Source organism: Pristiophorus japonicus, chromosome 19 (genome assembly GCF_044704955.1).
Source record: "Pristiophorus japonicus isolate sPriJap1 chromosome 19, sPriJap1.hap1, whole genome shotgun sequence".
Taxonomy (NCBI): Eukaryota; Metazoa; Chordata; class Chondrichthyes; family Pristiophoridae; genus Pristiophorus; species Pristiophorus japonicus.
The window spans coordinates 9,526,346-9,547,456 of record NC_091995.1 but is presented as its reverse complement, the minus strand read 5'-3'; the positions used below and the strand labels follow the sequence as shown (position 1 = coordinate 9,547,456).

General features: G+C 45.9%; 1 protein-coding gene and 1 pseudogene across 2 annotated transcripts; both read left to right on the top strand.

Annotated features, from left to right (window-relative positions):
* Positions 1-8,783: 8,783 nt before the first annotated feature.
* On the top strand, positions 8,784-12,787 carry LOC139230653 (BTB/POZ domain-containing protein KCTD5 pseudogene; annotated as a pseudogene).
* Positions 12,788-12,864: 77 nt separating this feature from the next.
* Positions 12,865-19,867, top strand: LOC139230345 (zinc-binding protein A33-like). 2 transcript variants are annotated; one of them, XM_070862173.1, is made up of 6 exons: positions 12,865-13,481; positions 13,570-13,659; positions 13,757-13,990; positions 15,600-15,622; positions 15,721-15,836; positions 18,027-19,867. In XM_070862173.1, exons 1-6 carry the CDS (start codon positions 13,071-13,073, stop codon positions 18,557-18,559), a joined length of 1,407 nt encoding a protein of 468 aa, XP_070718274.1. In that variant the 5' UTR covers positions 12,865-13,070; the 3' UTR covers positions 18,560-19,867. The 2 variants fall into 2 exon arrangements, with proteins under 2 accessions (XP_070718274.1, XP_070718273.1); XM_070862172.1 differs by having other exon boundaries at positions 12,866-13,481; positions 13,570-13,665.
* The last annotated feature ends 1,244 nt before the right edge of the window (positions 19,868-21,111 follow it).

The following is a 21,111-nucleotide window of genomic DNA, read 5'->3' as shown; positions in this document are numbered from 1 at the left end:
TTCAATGCTCCTGTTCCTGCTCCCACTCCACCTAACACAGTCCCTAACACATCCCGTTTCCTTTTCGGGGGCCTTTCTTTTCTAAAAGATACCTCAACACTGGTTGTGTTGCAGCCGCCTTTCTCCTTCGGGGGATATTTAATTTGTATTGTTAAATTTAATACGCCTGGGGACTTTACCACTGGGATGCAGGTGGTCAATATCCGTTTCAGGTGTCCCGGATCTCGCGGGGAATGCTTATTTTTATTATAGGTCCATTGTTTAGTATAGGTTATTCCATTTATTATTTTCGTGAGGTTCATATACTTTACCCATTCTCTGTTTCCTATTTCAAAGTAGCAATTCTCTTCCGGTCCACACAATGTTCCATTGGTCTCCCGACTCTCACCCTGGTCCGTGCTGGTCAGGCAAGTCATATCCACCTTCCAGTTCAGGGATATATTAAATCCTTCCTCACTGGTCACTTTCACTTCTCCTGATCGCTGATCTATTCCTACGCTGCAAGCTTTACACATCACTGTGAAATTCCCTATCTTACAATTTTTTCCCTCTGGGCATGTAAAGTTACCTTGCTGCGTTGCCTTATCAGTTTTCTCCCACTTTACATCTCCCTTCCATACTTTTCCTTCTTCAAGTAATTCTTCCTCCTGTCTGACTCTCCTTACTGCTAAAATGATCAGAACACCCAATGTCCATTTATAGTTTTTCCAAAAGTCCCACCTCATCTTCTCTTTTCTGTTTATTTCTATAACACTCTTGAACTAATTCGTTACAATAACAACACGCAAGCACGATGGTAACCGTAACCAAAATAATAAATGCCCAGGCTGGCGCACAAATGAGTTCTGACATTCGTCCCTGGATTTTTTAGTAACTATAGATACTTTTAAGTCCAAAATACCCAAAATAAGTGAACACAAAATAAGAGCAGGTACAGTTCTTTAGCGAGAAGATGGCTGTTTTCTTAGTCGGGCGACCGTAGCTCGTCCTGGTTCAATGCCTTTTCTTTTGGCTGTGATTCGTCGGGGAAATAATATTTACAGCGGGTTGCATGCACCCAGTTCGGGTGCTTTTCCAACTTCAAAGCGGTTCGTGTTGTGAGAATTATCTGATACGGTCCTTTCCACCTAGGAGAAAAGGATTCTTTGTTTAATGTTTTTACTAACACTTGGTCTCCAGGCCTGAAAGGGTGCATATTTCCTTCCGACGGGGGCACCTGTGTCTGCTTTATTTGTTCGTGCAGACTCCTCGCTATTTCACACATGGCTTGAGCATACTTTAGTGATTTTTCATCATTCCAAATGAATGCTATTTTTTCAGCCACCAATGGTAGTTTTACGCCGGTAGGCATTGGTCTTCCCAACAAGGTTTCATGTGGTGTCAACCCAGTATTTCGGTTTCTTTGGTTTCTCATTGTATACAGTACTAATGGTAAGGCATCTGGCCACTTTAGTCCTGTCTCCTGACATACCTTGGTAAGGGTAAATTTTATTATCCCATTTACTCTCTCTACAATTCCCGAGGACTGTGGTTGATATGGTATATGTAACTTCCACTGGAATCCTAATGCTTCTGCAAGATTTTTCACTATTTTTCCTGTGAAGTGTGTTCCCCTGTTACTGTTGATTCCCATAGGTATCCCATATCTTGGTACTATTTCTTTAAATAGAATTTTTACTACTGTTCGGGCATCGTCTCTCCTAGTGGCGTACGCTTCTACCCACCTTGTGAACATATCTACTATGACTAATAGATACTTGAGACCTGATACTGGAGGCATGTGAACAAAATCAATTTGCAAATTTTCAAAGGGCATACTTGGTTGGGGTAGATGATCATATTCAGCAGGTGTTTTACCTCTGTTATTTTGTTGACAAATTTGGCATGTTCTAGCAACTTTTTCAATTACTACTGTTATTCCTGGTGCATACCACTGTGCATTAATAGCATGTATCATCCCTCCTTTGCCCATGTGAGCCTGACCGTGTGCTAGGCGAGACAGGGGCAAAAATAGAGACCTAGGGCAAACAGTTCACCCATCAGGGTGACACCAAATGTTGTTTTCGAGAAAACAACCTTGGTGTTCCCAAGTCCTTCTTTCTTGTATAGTAACTTGTTGTTGGGCTGTTTTAAGTTGTTGGATGTCAAGCATCTGTGGAGGGGATACTGAGACTGCTTGAAGGCAGTCTGCCTGTGCCGAAGCGGCCTGTTTGGCTGCCTCGTCAGCCCTCCTATTTCCTACTGATACTTCATCCTCACCGGTTGTGTGAGCTGCACATTTGATAACGGCTACCTTACTTGGCAACTGAATGGCGCCTAATAGATTAAGCACCAGTTGAGAGTGCTTAATATGCTTTCCACCAGAGGTGATAAAGCCTCTGTTTTTCCACAGTTGTCCAAAATCATGGACCACACCGAATGCATATCTAGAATCAGTATAGATATTAGCAGTTTGATCTTTAGCTATTATACAAGCTCTAGTGAGGGCAAACAATTCAGCAGCCTGAGCCGAGGTTCCGGGAGGCAGGGCAAATGCTTCAACAGTTTCGTGAAGGTTTACAATAGCATAGCCTGCCAAAAGCAACTCATCCGACAGCCTGTACGATGATCCATCCGTATAGAGAATAAGATCAGGATTGTCCATGGGCTCTGTGAGCAAATCGGGTCTTGGTAAGGTGGCTATTTCCACTGTTAACAGACAATCATGCTGGTCTGGATCCTCTACTTCTTTAGTAGGGAGAAAGGTGGCTGGGTTTACTACCGGTGTGCGTCGAAAGGTATAGTTAGGGTGTGACAGCAGTAATACTTCATAACCTGTTCTTCTAGACGCTGTAAAGTGTTGTGTGGCGGCTGAATTCAAAAGTAATAACACAGCATGGGCTGTAATGACAGTACATGGATAGTCCAAAACAATGGATACCGACTTCTCCACCATGACCGCAGTAGCAGCTACAGCACGTAGGCATGCTGGCATTCCCCTTACTACTGGAGGCAGCAAAACCGAATAATAAGCAACTGGTCTATTTCCCCCACCATGTTCTTGGGTTAGTACTGCTGTCGCAAATCCTTCTTTCTCATTCACATACATCTGAAAAGGTTTTCCATAATTCGGAAGTCCCAACGCCGGAGCATTAGTAATGGCTTTCTTTAACTGTTTAAATGCCTCCTCTCTCTCTGGGGTCCACTCCACCTTGGGTGGGGCATCATTTAGGGCAGCTGATCTTAGGACCGCATCCCATTCTCGATAATCGGGGATCCATTGTCTACAGTACCCAACCATCCCCAAAAAATGACAAGATATCCTTCTTTGTCTTTGGTATGGTGGCACTTTGAATTGTCTGAATTCTTTCTGGTCCTAGCTGCCTCTGTCCTTGAGATATGTGAAAACCCAGGTACTGGACTTGAGTCTGACAAAATTGTAACTTTTGTAACGACACTTGGTGCCCTCTTTCACATAGGTGCTGTAGCAGTTTCAGGGAATCTTGCATGCACCTGTATCCGCGGCTGGAAGCCACAAGCAAATCGTCCGCATACTGCAGCAGTACAGACTGGTCTGATAATGAACAGTCTTCGAGGTCTCTTTTTACTGCTGCTGCATATACTGCGGGGCTTTCGGTGTATCCTTGGGGCAACCTGGTCCATGTGTACTGCTGCTTCTTGTGGGTGAAAGCAAACAGATACTGACTTTCTTGATTTAACGGGATGGAGAAAAAGGCTGAACACAGGTCTATCACAGTAAAGATAGTTGCTGTTGGTGGGATAGCAGATAGTATAATGTTGGTGTCCGGTACCACAGGGGTGATAGGGACTACTATCTTATTAATAGCTCTCAGATCTTGCACAAATCTCCACTCATTCGGCCTATTAACCTTTGGTATGGGCAGTATCGGAGTGTTACACGGGCTTTGTGTCTTTTCTAGAACTCCTTGTTCCAATAATGCAGAAATGACTGGTTCTATCCCATTTTCTGCCTCTGGAGGCAGTCTGTACTGCCTAATGCTTGGTAGCACGGCGTTCTTTATCAATTGTACCCGATGGGGTACTGCAGAATGTACTTGCCCAACATGATTCTTATGCTTTGCCCAAAGTTCAGAGGATACTTGATTCAATGCCATTGGCAGCTTAGGGCTTGGTTGTTCCGGGGGTTGCTGTTTTTCAAAAGTGGAGGCATGTTTTTTTCCTTTCCACTGGAGAATCCCCCTGTTGTGGGTGATAAATTCTATCTGAACACTCTGCAATTTTATTACTGCCCAAGGTTGATAGCCTTGTTGCTGTTTTTCTTTTTCGATTCCTACAATTATCGGACCCATATCTTTAGGTTTCGCTGGCAGTTTTACAGCCAATGTCAGATGGGATGTTGATTTTTCTTCTCTATACCGCTGCTGCTGTAAGGTGTCAAATCCATGGCTACCCCTAATCCTTCAGGTCCAAAATAAATGCGGAGCGTAGCTTCTACTATTTCTTCTTTTTTTAAAAAGGATTGTACCAGACACTGGTAAGTTTCAGCTTTTTGTCGAGTGTACCAGGCTGTACAGTGAAGCTGAACTGCCTCAAAGCTTGTCAAAATTATATACATCAATTCTTCAGTATTAGGGTCGATTTTAGCTTTTAAATTTTGTATAACTTCACGTATTAAAGGGGAGTAGAAGTTGCCATTCAATTGCCAACAATAGAGGGTAGCCTTTTCTTTGTTATCTTCCCTTTTCTCTTCTTCAATCCCCTTGAAGAATTGATGGATTTTATTTGGAGGGAGCTCCATGAACATCCCTTCCTTTGTGCAATAAATTGTGGCTCCTAGTTTGCACAAAGTCTGTCTTCCCAATAAAGGGAGAGGTGTTGTTTTAGAGACTATCAAAGTCTCATTATTAACTTGTTGTCCTTCAACTATCAATTTAGTAGGTTCAGATAAAAATTCTTTCATGGGGATACCGGCCACGCCCAAACTTAAGACGGTGGTGTTGCTTACAGGTAATCCCACAGAGGGTGGTACAGAAGACATAGTAGCACCGGTATCCACCAGGAATTTTACATAAGTGTTTCCCACTTCTACTATTGCTAAAGGGTTTTCTTCTATGTCTGCCGATAAGCGGAGGGCTGCCGCTTGTACCACTAAGACTCCGGGCATCCCTATGCTGATTGGTGCGGGTTGGGGTTAGAGAATGAAAACTGAGGGGTCAATGAAGGTGGAGGTTCGGGGAAATCCCTTTGTAACCCTCCAAGCTGTTTCGGTGGGCATCTGCAATCTCGAGCCCAATGCCCTTTCCTTCCGCAATTTCTACACTCATCTTGGGAGCGATCGCGTTGGGGCCACTGTCCTCTTCCTCTTCCCCGTCCTCGTCCCCCAATCCCTCCTCTATTATTCTGTGCTTGTCCTCTCCCCTTTTGTTGATAGTATTGACCTGTTATTTTAGCCTTGTGGTCTTTATAGGTGAATAGTCCCTCCCTATCCATATTGGCCAGTACTGTAATTGTCTCTTTCCAACTTTTTCCTTGCCAGTCCAAAACCTTTATTTTGTATGTTCTTGCGTGTTGTGGCAACATACAATTTAACAAGGTTTGCACTGCCAAAGGTTCGTTTTGCTCCATCGGTATTCCTGCATGTTCGTCCCAACTATTTTTCCATCTGCCTGCAAAATCTATTATTGATTCTTCTGCTTTCTGCAAGCAGCGGGTGACTTCCCCTATATCCCCATGCTTTTTAGCCCCTTGCAGAATTGCGTTCTTTCCTCGGTGTTTCAGCCAATGGGTTAATGACTCATTGCCGGCATCCAACAAGTCATCATTAACTCTCCAGTCTCCATTTTCCCCTGTTGGGATGGGGAACATATCTTTTACCCACTGCCAGGAAGATCCATAGGCCGCTTGCAATAATAATTTAACATCTCCTGGGAGTGGATTGTAAATTGTACATGTTTGCTCAAGCCAGTTGTGAAATGCTACCGGTTTCCTTACCGGATTTGGGGCGGCCGAGATCATATCTCTGGCTTCTCCAGGGGACCATGGTTTTAAGACTGCCGTAGTTCCTATCATTACCCTAGGCAGTTGTACAGTAGAATCGGCCTGTGCCTGTTCTCCTTCTCGTTCTCTGGCCGTTTGCAGCCTTGTTGGATAGGGATTTCTTTCTCCCTGGTCCCGACTTACTTCTCCGTGCTCTATAGGTCTAGCTTCCCCTGCCCCCGATGCTTCCGGGTTTACTCCACCGGCCCCGTCATTAGGTGACCGAGCCGGAGGGGCTGCTAGTTCCCTCGGAGCTTGATTTCTATGGGCAGCGATTATTTCTATAAGTTCCTGCCAGCTATCTTGTTTTGGGGGTTCTATACGGGGATAGAGTCCTACTGCTGGTGCTGAGGGGATAGGAAAACCCGGAGGACTATAAGAGGGAGGTTTTTCAATCTCCCCTCTTTCTTTTTCTTCTGATTTATTTTTAGGGGGTTGATGCCTTTTAGCAACCTCTGTCCATTTTTTAAAACAGTTTTCCACATAGTCCCTATCCCAAGTGGGGTCTCCCCCTCCTTCCTTGGTTGTTTTTCTCCATTCCTCAATCAAAGATAACTTAAAACTTCCTCCATATGGCCAATCCCCATCAGACCAACCGTACAAATCGCTGCTAAACGTTACCGCATATCTGTCATCTCCTGTTTCCTTAATTACAATGTCCGCCGGCGAGCCGGGCGGCACAATGGGATCTCCTACCTTCTCTCGTTGCTTTACTACCTTATGGATTCTTTTCTCGGTCTTAGGATGTACTTTCATTCTTTCAGTCGAGAGGTCGTCTTTCTTTCCTTTTCTAGGAGCTGGGCGCGAGCGCCCTGCTCAACTAGAGCCGTTTCCCATTCTTCCGGGTGCAATGTCTCGCGATCTTTTCTGAAATGAGAGTTAGGACACTCCTACAAAATATACAATAATTTACAAAGCACTCACCGGTGTTCTCTCTTCTGCTCAGCTCGGGGTCTCCTTTTGCCTTTTTGTTACTTTAGCTTCTTTGCGGTAGCTACCTTATGCCTCACCCCCCAGGGGATCTCGGCGGCTCGTCCCCCTTTTAGCTAGGACGGCCTAGGCACCTTCCTCCTTTCAGCTAGGAAGGTCCTTAAAATTCCTCTTTTCTCTTTAAAAGTTAAATTTAGTTCTTTTGGATCTCGTTTTTTAGAGATCCTGCCTGACTACGCCAGAATCTGTCGAGGAAAGTTTAGCTCAAATTAACTCAGGCGGAGGCTTTCAGAGTCGTGCTTCGAGAGAATTTTATTTTACAAGCGAGATATCTCAGAGAGCTTGCTCGGTCCTTACCGAGGCAAATACTCCGAATTTTACAAGAAAACCCGCTCTATCTTTATACAGTTGAAACAGGAATCTAAAACACACCACCTAAGTACATTAATCATACATTCTTGTAAATTCAATCAAAGCAAAACTTTATCTAAAACACCTCATATGAGCATTAATCATACATCCTGTAAATACAAAGGTCATTTCAGGAGGCAGACTTTTATCTTGTCCTTGCATAGTTTCTCCCTGTCCGTATTCTGATAAGCAGGGTATCTGGAAACTCATGCAAACACTAGACAGTCATGTATTTACAACATCCTTTGTTCCAAGATCTGAGAGGTTTGGGTGTTTTCTTTTCTAGCTCCACTAATTTAATTAACTCAGCAAGAAGTGAACTTAACCCTTTCCTTAAAAATAGGACTTAGATCATTTCCTTCCACAAGGTGCAATAGCGGTGATCCGGGAAAGGGAGGCACGCAGAGGATAGTTCTAGCTCCAGATCTCAAACAGGCACAGGCCCAGGACCCCGTTCTTGAAGCCATCCTACTAAGCAGGGAGAAAGGGGAAAATGTAGAGGGCCCCTTCGGTGCTGCAGACATTTGCATCCCGGACGGAATGCTGTTTAAGGGGGACTGGTGGGTGGTCCCACCACAGCACCGAGTGGAATTCCTCCAGCTCACCCACGGGGGCCCAGGGGCAGGACACCCGGGGCCAGAAACGACTTGGCAGAGAGTAGAGGAGGCAGGGTGGTGACCACAGCTGAGGACGTCCGGGACTTCTGTGCACACTGTCTGGTTTGCGCAGCAAACAATCCCGACCCCCAGCACAGGAAGGCTCCCCTGGGACATACCAGGAGGGTGGAGGGGCTGTGGCGATCGTTACAGATCGAATTCACCCACCATTAAAATCAGGTAATAAATACTGTTTAGTCCTGGTGGACGTCTTCTCGAAATGAGTTGAAGCCTTCCCATGCCAGGCGGCCACAGCCCTGGCCACTGCTCGGATACTGGTAAAGGAGGTATTCTCCACATGGGGGCTGCTCCAGGTGGTGGAGTCCGGCCAGGGAAGGCACTTTATGGATCAAGTGATACAAACCACCCTGAAATTCCCGGGGATAGAAGGAAAATGGCACGTGGCTCACAACTCCCAGTCATCAGGGATTGTGGAGCGAATGAACCGGACCCTGAAGGAACGGTTGAGGAAGGAGGTGGGCCAGTTCTCAAAAACCTGGGACGAGGTTCTGCCTCTGATTCTCACGAGAGTCTGGGCCAGCCCCTCCAGGAGCACAGGGTACTCCCCTTACGAGCTGATGACCGGGAGGACCATGCGCACGCCAACCCACGTGTTAGCGCCGGTCCTCAGCGAGACACAGCTCCGGGAGGTAGACCAGGATAAGTTTGTACAGTACTTTAAAACAAGTCCACATGCAGCCAGCCAGCAGCCTGGGGAGGCAACACCAACAGAATCAGCTGTTGCTAGAGCCTCAGCGCACGCATGAATGTGAGGTGGGGGACCAGGTAATGGTCCGTAATTACGTCCGAGTGGGGGTGTTTGAGCCACTGTACATGGGGCAGAACAACATCGTTGACAAGGCGAGACCCATGGTTTATGCAATGAAGTTCCCCAGACGCACAAAATGGTTCCACATCAACCAGTGCAAGCTAGTCAAGCCCAATGATGGAAGGACCAGGGCTAAAAGGCACCAGGGCACCATCATGAGCCTGGGGGAGGTGGGTCTCCCTCCCCTGATATGGGACGACGACGATCAGGTGGACGGGGTGGTAAGGAGGAGCAGTCCGATCCCACGGCCGAGGGATCGGACTGCTCCCTACTCGCCCACCGCGAGCCGCAAGAGGCCCCGAGTGTAGAGTCATGGGGTTCTCGAGCCCTGAGACCACCGGGCCCACAGTATATATAGTTTATTTTACATTTCATTTCGTTGTCTGTCTGTGTCTGTCCTGCTGCGTGTGTATAACCGGATGGGACTGTGGAGGAGAAAACCCTCTCAGAACAGATTTTTGCTTGTGTTTTATGTTATAGGAAAGTAAGGATGTCCAAAAACACCAAGAGAATGCCAGGAATGTTTGCTGTGGTCCTGTTCCTGAGCTGGTTTGGGATCGGCAGCTTGGAGAGGGGAGACACCGAGAAGTCCGTCCTCTACGGATGCACCGGCGGGAAAAGGACCCACCATGGTACGGGGCGCAGGACTGGGGACACCGTCCGTGTAGCAGCCTACTTCCATGAGGGAAGATGATGGGATGGCTGGGGTCCAATTCCACGCGGTAATCCAGCAGCAAGAATTTCACGTATGGTGAAGCTTTCATGCCCCGAGCTGCAAGTCACGGCCACACGGGTTAGGATGACCGAGTGGAGGCGCGTATGCTTGCGGTGCGAGGGACACATACCCCTGAAATGGTGGTGGCGGCTCAGGAAATTGACCCAAGGGCAATCGATCCATGGACTGGGAACTGCTGGGGAATGATTTGTACCGTCAGATTACAGAGATGAAGGGGAGCGTTGAAGTGTGCTGGCACAAATGGTGGAAAGAGGAAGGAATGTACGTACGTGTGTATGAACGGGTCTGCCCGATAGGCGTGTCAGTTGTGTTTTCACAACGGTGGCAAGACTCCAGGACCGGGATCGGTTGGGGACGGTATATGGACTCGTGTGTGATCCCAGATCCTCCAGATACCGTAAATTCCACGGAGTTGCTAGCATATGAGGTAGAGCCCCTTCATATAGCCCCACTGGTACAGGAGATGGAGATTAGATGTCCCACCACCACCCCGGGCCAAGGAATGGGATGGTGCTAGTCCCGAACGGCAAGATACTTTACCATGATGTGCACTACTCGGTCGCCTCGGTTATCTTAAACCTGACCCAGGTTCACATGCCATGGCGATGTCCTGCAGAGACCGAAAGGTTTTACGTAGGCTGCTACACGGACGGTGCCCCCAGTCCTGCCCCCCCCCCCCCCCCGTACCATGGTGGGTCCTTTTCCCGCCGGTGCATCCGTAGAGGAAATGCTTAGGTAGTTCTATGAATTAAGTTACGGTGGTAGGGATCGGGACAGTGTGTATGATCTAACCTCAGGTCAGCATGGAGGTTCAGAAAGGTACAAGCAGGGGCTGTTTAATGACACAGCCACAGCATTTAGCACTGTCACATTCATTGTTAAAGTATGGACGATGCTCAGTTGTAAATGCAGGTAAATACCTTGAGAGATCGATTGCACAAGATACTGCGAGAAGGTAACGTGATAGAGGGGTCGGAGTTGCGGGAGGATCAGGCTATGACCATCCATTTGAAGGGGATCATAGTGGAACTGGAGGCACACGCTCAAATGATTAACAGTTTGATCTGAGAAGATCGGAATGCCTCAGCTCAGGCAGCAAGGAATGACGCGTTGTGTGTGTTGTACGGTGCTTGGCTGCTGAATGAAGGACGCAGTATTTTGGAGGACCTTCAACAAGGCCGCCTCCTCACTGCGCTCAGCCTGTGCAAAGGTTTCATGAGCTCGTGCCAACTCCGACTTGCCTCAGAGGCTTACCCAGTTCTGGTAGATTGTGGCCGGTCTAACACTACGATAATGGGGGTTGTACTTCGGATGCCAGTGATGAGCGGGTCACCACAACCGGCATAGGTATACTGAGTACAGAACATCGGCGTTCTGAGGGATGGGGTCCCACCGTTTGTTGTAAAGAGGGGATCCGCCATGACCTGCACAGACCTTAACAGGTACCAGAGCAGGGGTGCACATGTAGTACTATGTCCTCAGCGTTTGTATGCTTTTGATCAACCGGTGTGTGGGTTTAAATGAGAGGGTGCAGAACCCATTAATTGCACCATGGAGGTGATGGCCCAGAGCCACGTTCCACCCCAGGTAGCTTACACGGGCGGAGGGACCAGCGTGACTCAGTATCAAGTGCGTAACGATACTTGGTGCCCGGTTACAGATCAGACCTTCTGCTTCAAACCCCATACCGAGGTCCAGATAGCCAAAGAACGCATTATCCCCATCGCGGAACCCAGCACTGTTCACATCACGGTAAACGACACCATCCGCAATTTATACCGGGATTTAACTTAGTTTAAAGCCCTTCCGTCACGATAAACCCAGGGGCTGGAATCAGTATAAAACTTCCCTCGGGCTGCACTTGTCAACTTTTTGTATAAATAGAGCACCATGATCTGAAAAAACCTATGCAGTGCCATGTATAATGTAAGTTCTGTTTAGTAATGTATGTTGCAAAGAAATGTAACTGTACTCTCACCCATTCCGTGTACCGTATAATGCCACTAGTAAAGCAATATGATGACTGTATTACAATGTATCCTGGATTGTACTGAAATGTACCTCGCAATGTAAAGCAAGCAAATCTATTAAACGGAACTGCTATTAGCATCCAAATGTATTGTATGGAATTGCTGACCGCATCCAATGTATTGTGTAAATTTTTATATAAAAAAAGTATATTTTGAAATTTTTAAAAAACTGCTCTAGGTTCCGGGCCGGGGACAAACCCGGTAACAAATGGGTGCGGCTGAACGTGGGCGGAACCTACTTCATCAGCACCAAGCAAACGCTGTGCAGGGATCCCAAATGCTTCCTGTGTCGCCTGTGCCAGGAGGACCCGAAGCTAGACTCGGATAAGGATGAAACTGGTGCCTATCTTATAGACCGAGACCCTAGTTACTTTGGCCCGATTCTCAACTACCTGCGACATGGGAAGCTGATCATTAACAAGGACTTGGCGGAGGAGGATGTGTTGGAGGAGGCGGAGTTCTATAACATTGAGTTACTTGTTCGATTGGTCAAGGAACGCATTCGGGACCTGGAGAATAGGACCTCACAAGGTCCTGTTAAAACATGTTTACCGCGTCCGGCAGTGTCAGGAGGAGGAACTCACCCAGACGGTTTCTACGATGTCGGACGGTTGGAAATTTGAGCAGCTCATTAGCATCGGATCCTCCTACAACTACGGCAACGAAGATCAGGCTGAATTCCTATGCATCGTCTCCAGGGAGCTGAATAACTCAACAAATGGAATGTCATAGAGCCAAGTGAAAAAGCCAAGATCCTGCAAGAGCGAGGTTCGAGAATGTGACCTGACTGGATCGGAATTGCTGTTTACATTCCTTACCTTGAAGAGGGATCTTCCACTTGCTGGGGACACCAAATCTTTGCCATACTCTGATACCGGTCTCGACACTTTCAGCTCACCCGGGCCTCCTCGATCAGTGGGACCCGTTTTACTGAAGAACTCAACCTCTCTGCCTTTCACTTGAAGCCGACGAGAGCTTCACGGCACGCCTCTCGAGAATTAGTTGTAAACGCTGCCAAATCTCCCCGTATCATCGTTTGTTGTTGTGCAATATGTATACAGCCGACGCGTTTAATTGCCTTTAACGGGTCTGTGATGCTGCTCGTTCCTTGGCGACTGGGAAGCAGAGCCACAGTCATTGTATTGTCTGCTTTGTGAGAATTCCTTTCTGTTCTTCCTCCGGAACATTGTGTGCATGGATTCCACTCAATGAATTCCGGGGGGGGGGGGGGGGGGGTTGCAAGGATGCAGTATTGTAATTATTGAGTAAACACTTAATTCAGTAGAATTCCAAAAAAAAGTATACTGCTCCAGGTTTTGTCTCCCCGTTTAATCGTCGATTGGACACAGACTGGTGTATAGTAATAATTCCCTGAGTACTGCAGTGAATTTAGTCGGGAAATCACTGAACTGAGGGTGTTGGGCTGCTCAGTAAACACAGAGACTGAGCGCGGTTTGTATCAGGAAGTGCTGAGTGTGAACATGGCTTCCAGTGAGCAGAACGAGAGTTGGACCGATGAGACAATTTGTTCCATTTGTCTTGATTTCTTCACCGATCCGGTAATACTGGAGTGTGGGCACAACTTCTGCCGCTCCTGTATCACACAGTGTTGGGAAAAGATGGAGATAAACTCCTGCCCGGAATGTCGAGAGGAGTTTCCGGAAATAAACCTCAGAGTTAGTCGGGCCTTAGCGAGTCTGGCCGAGAAAGCGCGAAAATTTAGCCTGAACCAGAAAGAGAAGCAAAGTAAACTTCACTGTGAGGAACATCAGGAAGAACTCAAGCTGTTTTGTGAAACTGACAAGAAATTGATCTGTTACACTTGTATAGTTGCACGGGAACACAGAGAGCACCGCTTCATGCCCATTAAAGAAGCTGTTGGAATCTATAAGGTAAAAGGGAACAGATTTGATCACCTGGTTCTGTTATCACATTTTCATGGCCTAACATTTACTCTGTGATTTTCTCTTCCAATTCCAGGTTCAGGTGAAATCGTCCTTAGATTCACTCACAGAGAAGAAATCAGCGGTTCTAGAAATTGAGCGACAGCAGAAACAGAAGATTTTTGAAGTTAGGGTAAATCTTACTGAGCTGATTTTCTGGGAGCTCGGTTAGTTTTGTTCCCTTTATCGCGGTACATTAATTAGTTTCACATTTCATTTGGTAGGAACAGTCGAGTAGTCTGCAGACACACATCACATCCGAGTTCGCTAAAATGCACCAGATTCTCACTGAGAAAGAGCAGTGTTTAATCCGAGATCTCAGGGAACAAGAGGAGCGGATTCTAGAACCAATGGAGGAAAACCTTCGACAGATTCAAGAGAATTTAAATTCTGTTCAGGAGAAACTCACAAACTTGCAAGAACAGATGGACCAAAAAGACGGACTGATATTTCTGAAGGTGAGGCTTATATTACAGTTTAGTTCAGTGAGAGTTCACAGTCACAAAATGATCGGAGATAGTACTGAAATTTCCCCATTAATTCAGAACAGATTTAACCCGATCGATTGTTTTGTCTATTCTGGGGCGGATCTGCGATTGTGACCGAACTAATTGGCCTCCCACAGAATCCAGGGAATACCCGCAACCTCCCCGGGATTGAGTTGCCCTGATCTTCACACTCGGCTTGTAACTATTTCTGTGGGGCCCAACTTTAATATTCTCCTGAAAGTCCCATTGCAATCCAGTTCCAGTTCTATGTTGTGAGTGTGTGGATGTGTGTGGCACAGTGGGTGTGAGAGGCACTGTGTCTGTGAGTGGGGCTGTGGGTGTGAGAGGCACTGTGTCTGTGAGTGGGGCTGTGGGTGTGTGTGGCACGGTGGGTGTGAGAGGCACTGTGTCTGTGAGTGGGGCTGATGGTGCTTTCCAGTATCTGACACAACTCCCATTTTCAACTGTATCCTGTTTCTGTTACCTGCTTTAAATACTTTGGGTTTAATTTCTCATACCTGTTTTTTAAATATATTCTAAATAGAATTACCCAGCGTTTTACAGCACAGACAGGCCATTGGGCCCAACAGATCTATGTCGGTGTTTATGCTCCACACGAGCCTCCTCCCACCTTACTTCAGCTCACCCTATCAATATACCCTTCTGTCCCTTTCTCCCGCATGTAATTATCGAGCTTCCCCTTAAGTGCATCTATGCTATTCGCCTCATCTACTCAGGTGGTGAGTTCCACATCCCCACCACTTTCTTAACTAAAGAAATTCATCGCAAGTCCCCTGTTGGATTTATTAGTGACTGTCTTTTATTTATGGCTCCTAGTTTTGAACTCCCCATAGCACAAATGGAAACATCTTCTCCACATCTACCCTATCGAATCCTATCATAATTTTAAACACCTATCAGGTCACCTATCGGTCTTCTCTCTTCTCGAGAAAAGTGCCCCAGCTTGTTCAGAACATAAGAATTAGGAGTGGGAGTAGGCCATACGGCCCATTGAGCCTGCTCCGCCATTCAATAAGATCTTGGCTGATCTTCACCTCAACTCCACTTTCCTGCCCGTTCCAAATATCCCTTGATTCCTTTACAGTACAAAAACTATCTACCTGTGCCTTGAATATACTCATCGATTCAGAATCTACAGCTCTTTGGGCACAGATTTCCAAAGATTCACAACCATCTGAGTGAAGAAATTCCTCATCTCAGTCTTTAATGACTGACCCCTTATCCTCAAACTATGACCCCTCGTTCTTGAATCTCCAGCCAAAGGAAACAGCCTCACAGCATCTACCCTGTCAATTTCCCTCTGAATCTTTTATGTCTCAAAGTGGTAAAAGACAGTTCAGTCTTTCCTGTTAGTTGTACCCTTGCAGTTGTGGTATCATTGTTCTACCTTTTCCTGTGCTTCTATATCCTTTCTGTAATATCCTCTTTCTATCTGTGTGTCAGTAGCAGTGATAATTTGGAATTATCAGCAGCTTGTAACAATCTGGGTGTAAATGCTGCTGTCCAGATATAGACGTTCAGTCTCTGGCAACTCAGATTTGTGTTTTATTTATTTCAGGAGGAAACTCATCAGACGAGGAGGTAGGACTTGCTCTTTACTGAAATTCTGCACAGTTTGGTAAAATAACTCAGCAAAGTGTTTATCATCAATTTTGTAATCAATTGTTTGATATTTGCAGGATTGGCGAGGACAGTAAAGAACTGAAATGTGTTGATGCCAACCTGTCTATTGAAAAATTCAACAGTCCTTTACCGTACCCAGTGTGGAGAGAAATGCTGGATGCCATTAACCCCGGTAAAACTCATATATGTTCCTTTGTCCTGATTATGTCTCATCATTTGATTCATTATACATGAAAGTATACATGAAAATACCATGTAATCTTTTAGTACTAAGTAGTTGCAAAGGAAAGCAGTTAAAAGTGGCCTGAATATAATTCATGAGTTACTCTCACAGCAAATCCACCTTCTAAAAAGTATAATCTTCAACTGGTCAGCTAAATGGAACTAAATGGCATCCTTGCCTGCTGTAAATTTCTATGTTTCTATGATTCTGTGAGTACTGGTACAGACAGATCGTACAGTGACTAGGAGATTACTGATACAGAGTGAACATACAACTTTAAGTTTATTTATTTTGCCTTTTAAACTGTGGTCTCAGCAGCTTTTCCTGTCTCCCCTTTGCTGAGTTCCGAGATTCCTCGTGTCAAGCTGCTGGTATTATTTTTCCTTCTTTATTATTTTCTGCATTTCAAATTGCTCCCCTTCTCTTATTCTCTTTGCTTATCAATGTTTCCCTTCTCTTATTTCCCTGCCTCTTATCTGTCTCTGTAATTCCATTAATTCTCTCCGCTTTCTCACCGACTGACAGTAGCTTTTCAAACAAGGCTTGTTATATTCTGCATTTTTAATATTTGGTCAAGCAGGCCCAACTCCTCTTTCTTCCATGTTAAAATCTAACCGAGTCTACCCAAGGCATATTACACGAGTTTATAAGCATAATTATTCCAGAATTGGTGTGCTTTGACTAACAGTTACAGAATCCAAACTTAAGCCGACAGCTAATAATGCTAATTTAATTTTGCCCATGTTAGCTAGTGCGAATCTGAAATTGGGATTTCTCAGAATTCTTACACTGGTACAGATACTAACGGGAGGACTTATCAGGAAAAGTTTAAGCGTGTAGTTCTTATCTCCTCACGCTGATTGAAGCTAGCAGTCCCAGTCCCTCTGAGCGTTTGTGTGTTGTACCATTTATTGACCCGCCTATAAACCTGGCCATGCCCCCAGATCGGGATAATCAGCATGGTGAGTTTCTGCCCATTGTGTCTGTTTGAGGAGGCTCTTCAAATTGAAACACTTTTTAGGAGCACAGGCACTAGTAGGCACATTTTAAAAGTTTTTAAATATTAAAAAATACGTAATTAACTAAGAAACTGAATAGTGTACGCGAATGAAATTAGTAAATGGTTCAGTACAGGTTTTAGTCATTTTCAGTGAATTGAAATCAGATTACTCCCAGGTGGAGGACTAGATACTCTTAATAAAATGCTTATTTTTTTGTGATCCTAGAATGACACAGCACATTCGGCTCATCTTGCCTGTGCCAACTCTTTGGTAGAGCTATCCAATTAATCCCTGTCCCCTGCTGTTTCCCCGCAGCTTTGCAATTTTTTTTCCTTGAATTATTTATCAATTTCTCTTTGGAATGTTATCACTGAATCTGCTTCCACCGCCCTTTCAGGCAATGTGTTCCCGATTGCTATCACTGTGTAAAAATAGATTTCCTCATGTTGCCTCTGGAACTTTTGCCAATCACCTTAAGTCTGTGTCCTCTGGTTACCAAGCCTTCTGCCTAATGAAGCAGTGTAAATAAGAGAAACTATCAAAGCCATTCATGATTTTGAACACCTCTATTAAATCTCTTCTTAACCTTCTCTGCTCCAAGAGAACGACCCCAGTTTTTCCGATCTCTCCACTCCCTGATACCATTCTAGTAAATTTCTTCCACACCATCTCCAAGGCCTTGACACCCTTCTTAAAGTGCTGTGCCTGGAATTGAACACAATAATCCAGCTGAGGCCTAACCAGAAATGTTTTAAGGTTTAGCATAACCTCCTTGCTTTTGTACTCTGTTCCTCTATTAATAAAGCCAAGGATCCCATCTGCTTTGTTAATTTGTCGTGCCACCTTCAAATATTCGTGTACACACCCCCAGGTCTCCTATGTTTCTGCACCCACTTTAAAATGTTCCCATTTAATTCATATGGCACATTCTCACTGTTCCTACCAAAATATATCACTTCACACTCCTCTGTGTTAACTTTCCTCTAACACGTGTCGAGTCACTTCACCAGTCTGTCTATGTACTCCTGACGATCCCCAGTGACTCTCTCCCCCGATCCCCAGCGAGTCTCTCTCTAATCCCGATTGAATCTCTCCAATCCCAGGTGAATGTCTCTAATTCTCTTCCTTTTTCTCCCAGTCTCTGTGACCCTGGATGTGGAAACAGCGAATCGAGTTCTCGAGGTGTCTGAGGATCTGAAGAGTGTGAGACGGATCCGGACCCGGAGGAATCTCCCTGACACCGAGGAGAGGTTTACAGCTTGGGCCTGTGTGCTGGGATTGGAGGGATTCACATCGGGGAGACATTACTGGGAGGTGGACGTGGCAGGAACTCGGATCTGGAGTCTGGGAGTAGCCGCAGAGTCTGTGGAGAGAAAGGGAAAGGTGGAATTGATCCTGGAGAATGGATTGTGGACCATCGGGCTAGATGAAGATGAGTTTAATGTAAACTCCTCCCCTCCATCCCCTCTCCCTGCCAATCAGATCCCCAGGAAGGTGGGAGTTTATCTCAGTTACGAGTCCGGGACAGTTTCATTTTACAGCGCGGACACCAAGTCTCATCTCCACACCTTCACTGGGAATAAATTCACGGAGAAACTTTATCCTTTCTTCCGAACTGGGGATGTGAACAAGTGGCTGAGAATCTGCTCCGGTTCCGTTTCGGCTCTGTAAAAGGGGCGGGGCCTCGGGCCAGCCCGCATCATCCATGACTTCTCAATGACTTGACCCTGTGCAGATGGGGTCAGGTGCAGAGGTCAGGGGTCGGGTGGTGGAAATGTAATTTCCAAAAGATGCATTGTAAAATTCCAATGAGACTGTAAATACAACCCATACAAATATAAAATGTGAGGAGACTAAACTAAAAAGTAAAAGCCAACAACAACTCCATCCCAGCCCTTTCTCATCACTGCCCCGCTCCTTTGTAGGTATAAGTTGTGCTCTGAAAATGAGCACATTCCTCAGGTATTCAGCACCACGCACCATTAGTGATGAGAAATACACAAACTATCTCTCCTCAAAAGTCAGAATTTGGAAATCTTCAGTTTAAAGGGCAGTGTAATGTATGCACCTGTGAGTATGCTCACAGGTTTGTTGAATGGTTGTCATCAGGACCAGGGTGTCCCTGGAAATGGAGCACGCGGTGTCCACCGGTACGCTCGCGGCCTTCCGCGAGAGGTGGGCACCGGAGGGACTGGAGTGCATCATCACCCCCGGCAACTAAATTTTAATTTGATTTTATATGTTTTAAAGTCTAATTTATTTTAAATGCTGGTTTTAGTGTCCCCCTCCCGTTTTATAGGAGGCACTTGGAAAAAATTATGATTTTAGTGCCCAAAACAAAAAAAAATCACCATAAAAATAAAAAAAAAGGGCATGCGAAAAGTGTTTGGAGTGTCACCCAGATCGGGGGGCACTTGATTTAATGTTGATTTTGTTTACTCCAAAAGAGTTGTTGAGTGGTTGTCATCCGGTCCAGGGTGTCCCTGGAGATGGAGCACGCAGTGTCCACCGGTACGCTCGCGGCCTTCCGCGAGAGGTGGGCGCCGGAGGGACTGGAGTGCATCATCACCCCCGGCAACCAAATTTTAATTTGATTTTAAATGTTTTAAAGTTTAATTTGTTTTAATTGCAGGGTTTTTAGTGTCCCCCTCCCCATTTATAGGGGGCACTTGTAAAATATATCATTTTAATGCCCCCCAAAAAAAAACCCAAAAATATTTTAAAAAGAGGGCAGTTAAAAGTGTCTGGCGTGTCCCCCAGATCGGGGGGTGGGGGGGCACTTGATCTAATGTTTATTTTGTTCCCCCCCAAAAGAGTTGTTGAGCAGTTGCATTGTGAGGGGCTTAACCAGTCACGTGATGTTCACAAGACTCAATAAAACCCCAGTCAGTTGGGTTCAGGTCATCGACGGTGAGGTATGCAGTTGTGAGCCTGGTGAAGGAGCTGGTAATGTGTAGTGTGATAAACCTTTGTTAATAAACCAACTAGTTCTTCATAGCAATGTGTTGCTATTACTTTTTAAGCAAAAAAACTCATGAAGCAAATACATTACAGGCTAAATGTTCACTATTGCTGCCGTACAGACTGTAAAACAGGTGGCCGAACCACTAACACCTATTTTGCGCCCGGTGCTAATGGTGAAAATTCAACCCAGCGTGTTTAGCGTTCCCTTGCAGGTCATTGTCGTGCAACTTTCAGCCAGAAGCTGGGGATGGTGAACTGTACAAAGAGCTGTAAAGTTTTACAGTGCAGTATCAACACCTGCTGGTGGGAAACATCATCATCATCATAGGCAGTCCCTCGAAACGAGGATGACTTGCTTCCACACCAAAAAAGGATGAGTTCACAGGTGTTTCAATGAAGGATCTAATATTTCCAGGTCCTGAACTTCTTCCTGAAGGGTGGAAGATGCTTGGAATTTTTAACGTGGGGTGGCCGTTGCACACCAGCCACCACACGGGCCTGACAGAGCTAGGTCTTGGTCCAGTGGCAAGGATTACCCAAGACGACTGGAGACGAGCTCTGCTGCACGGATCTAGTGTGCACACATATCACAGTGTGGCTCCGAACTCACACCTCTCCTGCTGTGTCTGCCCACGCTCCAATGACTGACTTGGACCTTGATGACGTCCCTCTTCGCTGCCGCTCCTTTTATGGCCCCGACCTGCCGCTGATGGTCTCTCGCAGGTCGGGGCCACCACGCGAGAGACCATCCCCACATTATCCAACCGCTGGTTACAGCAAACTGCGTGGCATCCGGGAAACAGGTGGGAAACAGTTGCTACAGATATACCAGAAACACAAAATGCTGAAACACTCGACTGATCAGACAATTCAGACAGTACCTTTCTTCAGAAGTGAAAGATAATTAGATCAGAAAAAAGAAGGAAAAATAAACACGGGCCTGGACTTCCCACTTCCGTGCTCCTGGCACACACTGAGTCCCGGTCGAGGATCCGAGCTCCCGGTCTGTCCAGTGTTCAAAAAAAGCACAAGTTGGGAGTGTGGAATTTCCCAATATGGGCTCTTGGTGTGCATCAGGAGAGCTGGATTCAAAAATCTGGGCCTGTATTCCGTGTACAGAGAGGAGTTTAATTGATTAAATGAGTTTAAAAATCACTGAAGTAGGTGCGGAAGACATGAAATTTGTTTGCAGGGGGTGTCTGGGAGATACTTTCATCCAGAGTGAATAGAAATTAGTTACTGGATTATCGCAGGCAGTG